This window comes from Bubalus bubalis, chromosome 13 (assembly GCF_019923935.1).
Source record: "Bubalus bubalis isolate 160015118507 breed Murrah chromosome 13, NDDB_SH_1, whole genome shotgun sequence".
Taxonomy (NCBI): Eukaryota; Metazoa; Chordata; class Mammalia; order Artiodactyla; family Bovidae; genus Bubalus; species Bubalus bubalis.
Window position 1 is genome coordinate 73408328 of NC_059169.1, and position 12040 is coordinate 73420367.

Below are 12040 nucleotides of genomic sequence, written 5' to 3' on the forward strand. Positions count from 1 at the left end.
TTCTCAATTTTAATTATAGCCACTGCCTGATTCTTAAAATTTTCATAATGAATTGTTTTTTAAAAAGTAGTGTCTGTGTATTTGTCTGTTTGTGCATGTACACATTCAAACTAAATACATTCCTAGATTTAATTAACCCTTGGATGATTCTGGTACCAAGTTTCAAAATGTCAGACCTAGTCTTAGTGAAATAGTGAAATTCTTTCATTGAGACTCTCTCAAGCAATTTAAAGGCATTATTTGTAGGAATGGGTTTGCTTAGGTGCTTGTTTGCTTGCTTTTTGTTTGTTTTGGATTTTTCTTTATTGAAGTATAATTGACATAAATTACATTAATTTCAGGTGCACAACATAGTGATTAGACATTTGTATATACATCGCAACATGATCACCACATTGTCTAGTTACCTTGACATGGTATCATCTACTGCCATGCAAAGTTACATAGTTTTTTTCCTTGTGATGAGAACTTTTCATACTTTCTAGCAACTTTCAGGAGAAGGCAATGGCACCCCACTCCAGTACTCTTGCCTGGAAGATCCCATGGATGGAGGAGCCTGGTGGGCTGCAGTCCATGGGGTCGCTAAGAGTCGGACACGACTGAGCGACTTCTTTCACTTTTCACTTTCATGCATTGGAGAAGGAAATGGCAACCCACTCCAGTGTTATTGCCTGGAGAATCCCAGGGATGGGGGAACCTGATGGGCTGCCGTCTTTGGGGTCTCACAGAGTCGGACACGACTGAAGCGACTTAGCAGCAGCAGCAGCAACTTTTAATGTTGGAATACAATGTTGTTGACTAGAGTCGCCACACTCTACATTGCATTGCCATGATTTATTTATCGTTACAAGTTTGTACCTCTTGATACTCTTCACACATTTTGTCTAACCTTTGGATCCCTCCCCCTCTGGAAACCACCAATCTCTGTATCTATGAGTTTGGATTTCTTTTTGTTTGTTTAGATTCCACATATAAAACAAATGCAGGTGGGTGGGAGCACTTGCCTATGACCTCTTTACTATTTTCCTTTGGTGAGGAAGTTTATTTGTAAAATTTCTTAGATTCTAAATACTAGTTTTTATAGAAAATCTTTTTAAGAATATGCCTTTTTAAATTTAAATTACTTATTATTTGCTTTCCTGTGTCTTGCAATCTGTATTTCTCCCTGGATAACAGGAATGGTATTTCTTGGTGTAAGAAAATTCTGTAACTTTTTGTAGATCCGCTAGATGTGATAGACGTGGATTGGTCTGGTCTTATGCCAAAGCATCCAAAAGAGCCACGAGAGCCTGGGGCCGCGCTCTTAAAATTCACACCTGGAGCTGTTATGCTGCGAGTTGGCATTTCTAAAAAGTTGGCTGGTCCTGAGCTCTTTACGAAAGTCAAGGAAACATGTCAGAGACTTTTAGAAAAGCCCAAAGGTAATTCCATCCCAGTTTAAGTGTGTAATGTCTAATATAAATATGAAGATGCCTTTGAAAAGGATTCTGTTCTGTTCTTATGTAGCAGTTATAAGAATTTTTTTTTAAGAATCACTTATTTTCATTATTTAATCCTCATGGTCAAAGTTTGTTTCATTTTGAGAGAAATTTAAACCTACAGATGAGTTATAAACATAGCACAATGATCTTTCTGCATCAAAATTACTTTTTAACAGGTAAGTGTGAAAGTGCTCAGTGGTTTGCCCAGGGCCAAATGAGGTAGATCTTAGGAAAGTGAACTTAGATATTTTTCATATCTAAGCAGATTGATAATCTTGGCATGGCTTTCCCCTGGGAAATGGAGAATTTTGCTCAAATGCAGATGTTTAGATTGAGACTTTTACAAAGTGCTTAAGAACTCAGTCTGTGAACCAGATGGCTTGGCTTCCAATAGGTACACCACTTAATAGCTACAGTCAATCTATATGTTACTGTCACCATCTGCAAACTGGGAGAAATTATACTGCCAAGCCACCTGATTGTTAGGAGGAGCAAATGAGTTATCACAAGTAAAACACTTAGAATAGTTTCTGACATGCAGTGATGCCTAGTAAATACTACTGCTGTTTAGTTTGAAAGTATTTTATCACATTGATTTTAGACAGTGAAAACAGCTACAGCTTTTTATTATTCCAGAACATTTTTAGTTTGTAGAATTTTTTTTCCTCCTGTTATCTGAAACCTACCTCACTGTGTTTTGGCAGCTTATTGGGCTTCCCTGGTAGCTTGGCTGGTAAAGAATCCACCTGCAATGCAGGAGACCCCAATTTGATTCCTGGGCCAAGAAGTTCCCCTGGAGAAGGGATAGGCTACCCACTCCAGTATTCTTGGGCTTCCCTGGTGGCTCAGATGGTAAAGAATCCACCTACAATGCAGGAGACCCCAATTTGATTCCTGGGCTGGGAAGTTCCCCTGGAGAAGGGATAGGCTACCCATGCCAGTATTCTTGGGCTTCCCTGGTGGCTCAGATGGTAAAGAATCCACCTACAATGCAGGAGACCTAGTTTCAGTCCCTGGGTTGGGAAGATCCCCTGTGTTTTGGCAGCTTATTAATACTTTATTAATGGGGAAAAGGAATGTGAAAAGGATAGGAGGTAAAAGGTGAAAGCAGAAAGATTATTTAATGTTTCATCATGTTCATGAGAGTGAAAAAGTTTGAGGTAAAAGAATTGAGCTTTTTACTAATATAAAATTGGAAAAAGTTTGTTTTATGTTTCGTGAATACATGTTCTCTCTTCAGCTGTTAGCATAAGCAGAAACTGTCTTGATTTTAATACGGCCCAATATACATAGAGTATATGTGTAAGAAACATAAATTATAAGTGAATATGTGTTAATCTGACAAATGACCACTGTCTTAAGTTCTTGCCCCATTCTTTCTCCCTTGTTTGATTGGCTCTGTGATCTTAAGCATGTAACTCCTGTGGGCATAAAATGAGGTAGTGAAATCCCTAAGATCTTATCCATATCTGCAGCTATTTGCTTCTGTGACTTATGTTAATGGCATTTCAAGTTAAAATCTGTTGCATAGTTAGCAAAATTAGACTATAGTTTGTCCCTAATGATCACTTAAACAATGAAAATATACACTGTGAAGAGGGATTTGATTTTCCCTTACCAAGTAGTCCAGGCTTCCCTGGTGGCTCAAGACAGTAAAGAATCTGCCTGCAATGTGGGAGACCCGGGTTCGATTCCTAAGTCAGGAAGATCCCCTGGAGAAGGAAATGGCAACCCACTCCAGTGTTCTTGCCTGGAAAATCCCATGGGCAGAGAAGCCTGGTGGACTACAGTCCATGGGGTCTCAAAGAGTCGGATACGACTGAACGACTAACACTTTACCAAGTAGTCCTGTTTTTTGGTGGTGAGTAGCTTTATTAGACAACTAATATATAATACTGAATAGAAGTTCTCTAAGGAATAGGACTTTATTTACTGCTATATCCAGTGTCTGATGATCTGTACTATTAATTTTGCCATTGCCTTGAATAGTATGTGACACATAGTATTTGATAAATATTTGTGAAATAACTGATACTGATTTTTTTTTCTAATCCATTTTGTCTGTTTCTGTGTCCCAATGCTGAAGAAAGTATATCCCTACTCAGTATGTAATTTTTTAATTGGAGTATAATTGCTTTACAAGTTTGTGTTAGCTTCTGCTGTGCGGTGAAGTGAATCAGCTATATGTATACATATGTCCCCTCCCTCTTGGACGTCCCTCCCACCACCTCCGCCGCCCCCCACACCCCGATCCCACCCCTCTAGGTCCTCACTGAGCTGGGCTTCTTGTGCTGTACAGCGCTTCCCAGTAGCTATTTTACACACAGCAGTGTGTATATGTCACTCCTAATTTCCCAGGATATGTTTTAAATTCTAAAGGCTTAAAGCAGAAAACTTGCATGTGTACTAAAATCTAAATTTCTTTTGTCTTAGGTTTTCTGATTATAGTATGATTAAGAACTTTTGAACTAAACTTTCCCAGTTATTTTAGTTTCTTTGGTTTACTTGCACTTAGGTTTAATCTTCTCAAATCATTTGGTACTGGTCAGTTTAGATCCAGGAAGGGACTAAGTAAGGCTAGCCATGTTACACTTTCCAGTGATGTTTGCAAGTGTGGTTTGTACTTTATAAAAGTAATTTGTCCTAATGAGCAGTTTTCAAGGAAGTGCTTGGACTAAATGCAGGTTTCTTTCTTTGTACTTATAGTAGAATGGTAGTTAATGTTTGTTTTTTTAAATAGTGTGCATTGTATGGCTGTGTCATCGGCTCAAACACTGCTTTGTGTGAATCACGTGAGGAAGTGCCTTTTCCCCTCTAAGGTAACCTAGTTCCAACTGTGGAGAGTCTGTAGATCTAGTGGGAAGACGCTCCCACTGTATTTTAAAAAGCTCTCCAGATGATTCAGATAGACATCAGAGTTTGTGAACTATTTTTGAGTTTTTATTTACATTTTTGATTTTTATCATCAACTATATTACATAAGACAACTTTCTTCTTAACTAAATATCTTATCTCACTGTTTATGCTTAGCAGTTCAGGAAATGAAATATATAATGCAAGTCCATCAGTTTTTAGTCACATGTGTCCGTTTTGTTTTTATCTGGTGGTTCTTTACTCTTCCTTGCTAGCAGTAACCTGTTTGATCGTGTTGTTACAGAAACACTACCCAGTACCATTTTGCACTCTTGACCAGCTCTTAGCGTGCTAGCTTTGAAGTTACTATTCTTACTCTTTCAATTATTGACTGGTCCTGTTTTCTAAATTTTTCTTTCCTTTTTGTCTATTTTTAACAGATTTTCTCCTCACCTTGCAAGCTGTAACTTAAAGTGATTTTAATTTGATACCTTGTCCCTGGTTTTTATAGTGACCAAATATTGGATAAAATTTGTAGATCTAAACACCTAATCACTTTCCTAACAGAGATTTTCGGGGATCACACTGTAGTCACATTATTATAGCAAGATTCAAATGTAGTAAAGTCCTGAACCTAAAACTTTTAGTGGTTGATGGTAAGCAATATATTGAATTTGACTTTACTAATTAACTTGAACTTTTCTTCTCATAGTTCAGTTCAGTCGCTCAGTCGTGTCCGACTCTTTGCAACCCCATGAATCGCAGCACGCCAGGCCTCCCTGTCCATCACCAACCCCCGGAGTTCACTCAGACTCACGTCCATCGAGTCGGTGATGCCATCCAGCCATCTCATCCTCTGTCATCCCCTTCTCCTCCTGCCCCCAATCCCTCCCAGCATCAGAGTCTTTTCCAATGAGTCAACTCTTCGCATGAGGTGGCCAAAGTACTGGAGTTTCAGCTTTAGCATCATTCCTTCCAAAGAAATCCCAGGACTGATCTCCTTTAGAATGGACTGGTTGGATCTCCTTGCAGTCCAAGGGACTCCCAAGAGTCTTCTCCAACACCACAGTTCAAAAGCATCAAGTCTTCGGGACTCAGCCTTCTTCACAGTCCGACTCTCACATCCACACATGACCACAGGAAAAACCATAGCCTTGACTAGACGGACCTTTGTTGGCAAAGTAATGTCTCTGCTTTTCAATATGCTATCTAGGTTGGACATAACTTTCCTTCCAAGGAGTAAGCATCTTTTAATTTCATGGCTGCGGTCACCATCTGCAGTGATTTTGGAGCCCAAAAAAATAAAGTCTGACACTGTTTCCACTGTTTCCCCATCTATTTCCCATGAAGTGATGGGACCGGATGCCATGATCTTCGTTTTCTGAATGTTGAGCTTTAAGCCAACTTTTTCACTTTCCACTTTCATCAAGAGGCTCTTTAGTTCCTCTTCACTTTCTGCCATAAGGGTGGTGTCATCTGCATATCTGAGGTTATTGATATTTCTCCAGGCAATCTTGATTCCAGCTTGTGCTTCTTCCAGTCCAGCGTTTCTCATGATGTACTGTGCATATAATCCATGTCTAAATTCTGTCTCTCCATTTTGCTTTTCTTATATCTTAAAAAAAAGTGACTATCAGAATATTTATTTTTGTTTGAGACTAGCAGCAAAACTAGGCTTCCCTGGTGGCTCAGTGGTAAAGAATCTGCCTGCAATTCAGGAGACCCAGGTTTGATCCCTGGGTCAGGAACATCCCTCGGAAGAGGGCATGGCAACCCACTCCAGTATTTTTACCTGGAGAATCCCCATGGACAGAGGAGTCTGGAGAGCTGCAGCCCATGGGGTTGGTCGCACAGAGTTGGACATGACAGAAGCAACTAAGCAGCAGCAGCAAAGCTATATGTTGGCATTCTCTCACAGAGCGCAGGTCGCGTTTAATATACAAAATAATTTTCACCAATGTTGGTGAAGTGAGGCGAAGTCACTCAGTTGTAGCCAACTCTTTGCGACCCCATGGACTGTCGCCTACAGGCTCCTCTGTCCATGGGATTCTCCAGGCAAGAATACTGGAGTGGGTTGCCATTTCCTTCTCCAGGAGATCTTTTCCACCCAGGGATTGAACCCAGGTCTCCCACATTATAGGCAGATGCTTTACCATCTGAGCCACCAAGGAAGTCAATGTTGGTAACTTCGATAATATAGAGAGTTTGTGGAATATTCATCCAAGCAGGTAACACTTCTGTTTTCAGAAGCCTTAATGTGTGTTCTTTTTTTGAAAGATACAGACAGTCTCTTTGAACATGAACTCGGGGCTCTCAACATGGCTGCATTACTACGAAAAGAGGAAAGAGCGAATCTGCTTAGTAATCTCGGACCATGTTGTAAAGCGTTATGCTTCAGACGGGATTCTGCAATCCGAAAGCAGCTTGTTAAAAATGAGAAGGTACTGTTATTTCCTTAGAAAAATCGGAAAGTGTTGAGTCATATGGACATATTTTTCATTTGATTGCTTTACAGTGAGGTTGAGGTCTCATTATCTGTTTTTATGAGTTGGTTTCCCAGTCATATACACATGTAAGAGAAAAAATTTTATTAGAATTTATAATACCTTTTATTTTACTTTAATACTGTTGAAGAACATTTGTTTTGAATAGCAAAGTGTTAGAGGCTTAAAGAAAATTTAAAATATTCCTGTGAAATACTTTTCATTTGCAAAGTTTCTTTCAGTAATAAAATATACTAGAAATTTATTTAAATTGAAGATCAAGGAAAAACATTTCCCAGATACAGAATGGTAAGGAGATTTTATTACTATACAGGGCGTGTTTATATATATATAGTGTTTATGAAAATATACCAAGTTGAAGAGAGGAAACAAATAGAAGTGATTACGTGTAAGCATTTACTTGAGCAGAATAAAGGGACCTGAAACCCAGCTATTTTCTGTTTGATTCAGGTAAGGAACCCCAGTTGAGAGGCTGTATGGTTTGCAGTATCATCAGACTCCTGCTCCCTTTTTATAAAAAATATTTTGTAACATTTCCTGGTTCCTTCTCTAATGTGCCATAGTACCCTTCAAAAATTATGATGCCCAAAAACACCCCTGCAAATTTCTTATTGAGAACCATCGTTCAGAACCTTGTAAATCCTTACAGTTCAGGGTAGACCATGGACATGACATTATCAAAGTTCTGTTATGGTTTGGCCCTTATATCATTGGTTATAAGGGGTTAGAGTTGGGAAGACGGTGGAGTACAGAGGGAAAACGAAGGGTTGTTTTTTTTTTTTGAATGATGAACTTTATTCTATTCTGATTGTGGTCATGGTTTCTTAACTATAAACATGAGTTAAAAACTCATAGAACTGTATACATAAAAAGCTAGTTTTAGGGTATCACAACTTAAAAAAAAATCTTTTTTTATAATGCAAATGTGACCAAGGCATCATTGTTCCTTTAAGGATTCTAGAAGAGAAATAGCAGAATGCTGGAAATAGCAAATCTTACCTTATTTCATTATTCATGGTTAGAGAATGTTAAACAAAATTTTACGACAGTAACTTTCAAAACTTCTAAGATAGCTTTAGGTTCCAATAATAGAGGTCTACGTTTTAGAACAAAGGAGATGGTAGTTTCTCAGTAGATGGCGTGGATCAGCTGTCTTTGGAGAATTTGTTCAGTTCTAGAGCCTGCATCTTATGGCACATTAGCAGACCAGTAAGGAGTGTGAAATGTTCAGTGCCCTGTGAAAGTAAGATTGAATTAGTGTGGAACTTCATACAATGTGCCATGTGTTTTTGTTGTTTTGTTTTGTCATTGGAAACAGTGAAGTGAAAGCTACTTGATTACCTGTCAGGGATTGTCAAGAAGATTGCTTTCTTTTGTAAGATTCCTTGGTCTGAAAACAGCATTACTTAATTTTGCTTTTAAATATCCAGTACAGCCCACGTGGCGCTACTAGTAAAGAACTTGCCTGCCAATGCAGGAGATGTTTGATCCCTGGGTTGGGAATGCCCCCTGGAGGAGGGCATGGCTACCCACTCCAGTATTGTTGCCTGGAGAATCCCATGGTCAGAGGTGCTTGGCAGGCTACAGTCCATGGGGTCACAAAGAGTCTGACACGACTAAAGCGACTGAGCATGTACGCACAGCTAACTTAATACCTATCGCAAACTGATTTTTCTTATAACTGATTTTTGTTAGCAGTTAAACCTGTCTTTTCTACTGTCACCTAATCTACATCTTTTTAAACTTTTTCTCCAAATAGGGCACCGTAAAACAAGCTTATACAAATGCTCCAATGGTAGACAATGAACTGTTACGACTGAGTCTTCGATTATTTAAGCGAAAGACAATGTGCCAAGCCCCGGGACCTGAAAAGACTGAAGATAATAAACTTTCACAGTCCAGTATTCAACAGGAACTCTGTGTGTCTTAAGACTGAAGTCCAGGTACATTTTTGGTACTATTTTCCTTCAGCAGTGCGTATTCTTTTCCAAAGTTCTTTGGTTTGACAAGCATTATTAGTGACAAAGACAGAAAAGACTGACCAGCCATGCTAAAATAGTGATGAACTTTTTTAATAAAGTTTAAAGACACTAGTTTGGCGAGCTTATGATTTTACATAAATTTTTACACTGTCCAAAATAATGTGAGGGCATCTAGATTGAGTTGTAATTTATTCTGTACCTTTTGGTAAAACTGAAGCTTTTGAAAACGGTCGTCCTTACGCTTCTAACCTACACAGATTTTTTTATGAAATGGAGCCAGAGCCACTGACTTATGTACTGGATCATCCTTACAGAAACTGCGATTTTCTCCAGAAACAGTGTGTTCACTGAATACACACACACACACCATGCACCACCGTGATGCACAGGACACAGAGGGGTGCTGCTGTGTGTAGGCTGGCCTCCCGCAGGAGCAAGCCACAATCCTGTTTTCTGAAATTCTAAGCAGAACTACTTACTGACTCTTCAGTTTTTTAAAATATATGTGCATTGTTACAATGTATATTGGATATATTTCAATTCTCAATGGCTTTGTTTGTTATCAGAGATTGTCAACTTTTTATTTTTAATAAATGTACCTTCCCTTTCCTTGTTCTAGATTTACTTTGTTCATTAATCTTATTCCTGATGTTCAAAAACATTTGTCATCAACATTGTCTGTTTCGTACTTAACATATTTTACTGCTTGAGTTATTGGACAGCTGTAAATAATGTGATAAGAGTTGAGGATGTACTTTAAGTGTAGCTCAGTAATAACTTGAAACAAACCGTACTTTTCAGAACTGTAACCTTTGATTATATTAACCTGCCTCTAACCTATAATATATAAACAATTTACTTTTTATAAGTTACAGTATATCTGCTTTATTTTGTATGTACATATTTAACTCATGAAGTGGACTCCTAGAAGTATCTGAAATGGACTCCAAACTGCAGAATTTGTGGGCAGACAGTAAAAATAATGAAGGAAACCAATCAAAATTGTAATTTGCCAATTGCCTTTCACAGGTTTTTGTTAAAACTGTAATTCTACGTTACCTGTCTCAGTAGTTTTGTACCTTGTCTCTGTGGGTAATATACTGTAACAGGTTGAAAGTTTATATTCAGGAACATATATTGTAGTCATTGTGCACTTAATTTTTATAAAATACTTAACCAGAAAAGGAAGTAGTCATATTTCCAAATGACCTGGAAAGCATGTATAAGAAAACTGCAAGTAGCAAAGCAAAAACCAAAAAGGTAAGCAAAAAGATTTTTCAGGTGTCTGTTTCTTCTTACCAATTGGTAAATCTTTTGAATAAGGAAAAAATGTAAAATTCTTTAATGACCTGGAGAATGAATACCCTTTAGAAAATTACCTTCTGTTTTAGTGGATAATAGTGTTCTCTGTAGCATAAAGATTTAAAGTCCTAGATTCTCTGAGTTCAAAGAAATGTGGAGTATAACAAAAGGTATGGTTATCCTGTTCTGTCCAGTGACTTTTAGGAGTATTTCTTTACAGGTAGATTTGCCATTTAGTCAAATCGGTTGACTTTTTAGTTTGAATATGTTAAGTTGTAAAAGAAAAATTTTAAACTCTTTCTTTGCTTAATCACAGTACTCAGAGCTTTCAGAGCTTTATGCTCCCAATGGGAATGTAGTGTTAAGTCTCATAAACATTCTATGTATTGCTAATCATATACCCATAAAATTTTTCTAAAGTGAACTTTTGTTGGATTTTCCATAAAATTTCTTGGACCAGTATTTGTGGAAACATCTTTTGATCTATAAACTATTTGTTAGTAAAGTCTTCTGTCTCGTAACTGATGAAGTTTGTCCACTTGTCACAACTGGACTCGAGCTGCTTGCAATAAGGAGTTGTCCAGCTAGAGAAGAGGCAAGACTATGTCTGCAATCCACAGTAAATAAAATGAGAGTTAACAGATACTTACATTCTGTTCAATCAGTTGTTTTCTTTTGCGAAGGACAGATTTCCTATTTTGTAAAGTCTTGTACTAACTTTTTCATAAAAAAATTCTCACCATACTCAAGTAGTACCTTAATATGTTAAAATCTGACCTGTCACTTCTCTTTATTCTGATCAGTAACTGCAGGTTATCTTTCCCATCCTTCCCCATGACCACTTGTGACTTATCTCTCTTAATCTGAGAATTTGTGGCATCAGCAGAACATCCCGTTATTCCTTACTGTTCAGTTGGGTAAAGATTAAGGTGAACAGTATCTATAGTGTCAGTGATGCTTTCAATTTGTTATTTTAAAAGGATATGGGTTCCAGCTCAAGATAGGAACAGTTTCCTCTGAAAAAAAGGAAAAACAGCATTAGCCGAGAGATTCCTACAAGGAAAAACCCACTTCTAAGCAGGTAGAGGCTGAGACAAAATCTCACCATCAACTCCACTCTCAGTGTGGAGACCCACAATCAGGAGGGAAGTTGCAACCCTGCGTTCTCCCTGAGGAGTGAAGAATTTGAACTCCACATCTTGCATCCCAACTTCTAAGACCTGCCCTGGAGAGACAAGGCCCCTAAACAACAACATAAAGAGACCCATACTGAGACACCATGTAATTAAGGTTCAGGTTAAAGACCAAGAGAGTATCTTATCGGCAGCAAGGAAAAAACTACTTGATACTTAATAAAGGAAGCCCTGTACGACTATTAGCAGACTTCATCAACCGGAACTTTACATCCCAGAAGGAAGTGGGATGAGATATTCAAAGTGCTGAAAGGAAAAAAACTTCCAACCAAGAGTTCTCTGCCTGGCAAAGTTAATGGAGAGACTAAGACTTCCCTAGACAGGAAACACTCGAAGAAGGCAATGGCACCCCGCTCCAGTACTCTTGCCTGGAAAATCCCATGGATGGAGGAGCCTGGTGGGCTGCAGTCCATGGGGTCGCTAAGAGTCGGACACGACTGAGCGACTTCACTTTCACTTTTCCCTTTCATGCATTGGAGAAGGAAATGGCAACCCACTCCAGTGTTCTTGCCTGGAGAGTCCCAGGGATGGGGGAGCCTGGTGAGCTGCCGTCTATGGGGTCTCACAGAGTCAGACACGACTGAAGCGACTTAGCAGCAGCAGCAGTAGCAGACAGGAAACACTAATGTGGTTAATCACCACTGGTCTCAGCTTTACAAGAAACGTTAAATGGACTTTAAGCTGAAATGAAAGCACTATTAACAAGAAAAGCAAAGTATAAATCT

At 38.6% G+C, this 12040-nt stretch overlaps 1 protein-coding gene and 1 long non-coding RNA gene across 13 annotated transcripts in view; one reads left to right on the forward strand and one right to left on the reverse strand.

The window, feature by feature from the left end:
• Positions 1–9429, forward strand: part of ZC3H13 (zinc finger CCCH-type containing 13) — a 102366-nt gene extending 92937 nt beyond the window's left edge. For 8 of the 12 annotated variants that reach the window (XM_044926818.1, XM_044926813.1, XM_044926814.1 and 5 more), the window contains 3 exons: positions 1221–1421; positions 6612–6775; positions 8598–9429. In XM_044926818.1, the coding sequence (XP_044782753.1) occupies positions 1221–1421; positions 6612–6775; positions 8598–8768 (536 nt within the window). In that variant the 3' untranslated portion in view covers positions 8769–9429. Of the gene's footprint in view, positions 1–1220; positions 1457–6611; positions 6776–8597 lie in introns of those variants that run through there. The other 4 variants (XM_044926812.1, XM_044926815.1, XM_044926816.1 and 1 more) reach the window with 4 other exon arrangements.
• LOC123328838 overlaps positions 7949–12040 on the reverse strand; it is a 78090-nt gene continuing 73998 nt past the window's right edge. The window contains exon 5 of the long non-coding RNA XR_006543830.1: positions 7949–8073. This is a non-coding gene — a long non-coding RNA (uncharacterized LOC123328838). The remainder of the gene's footprint in view (positions 8074–12040) is intronic.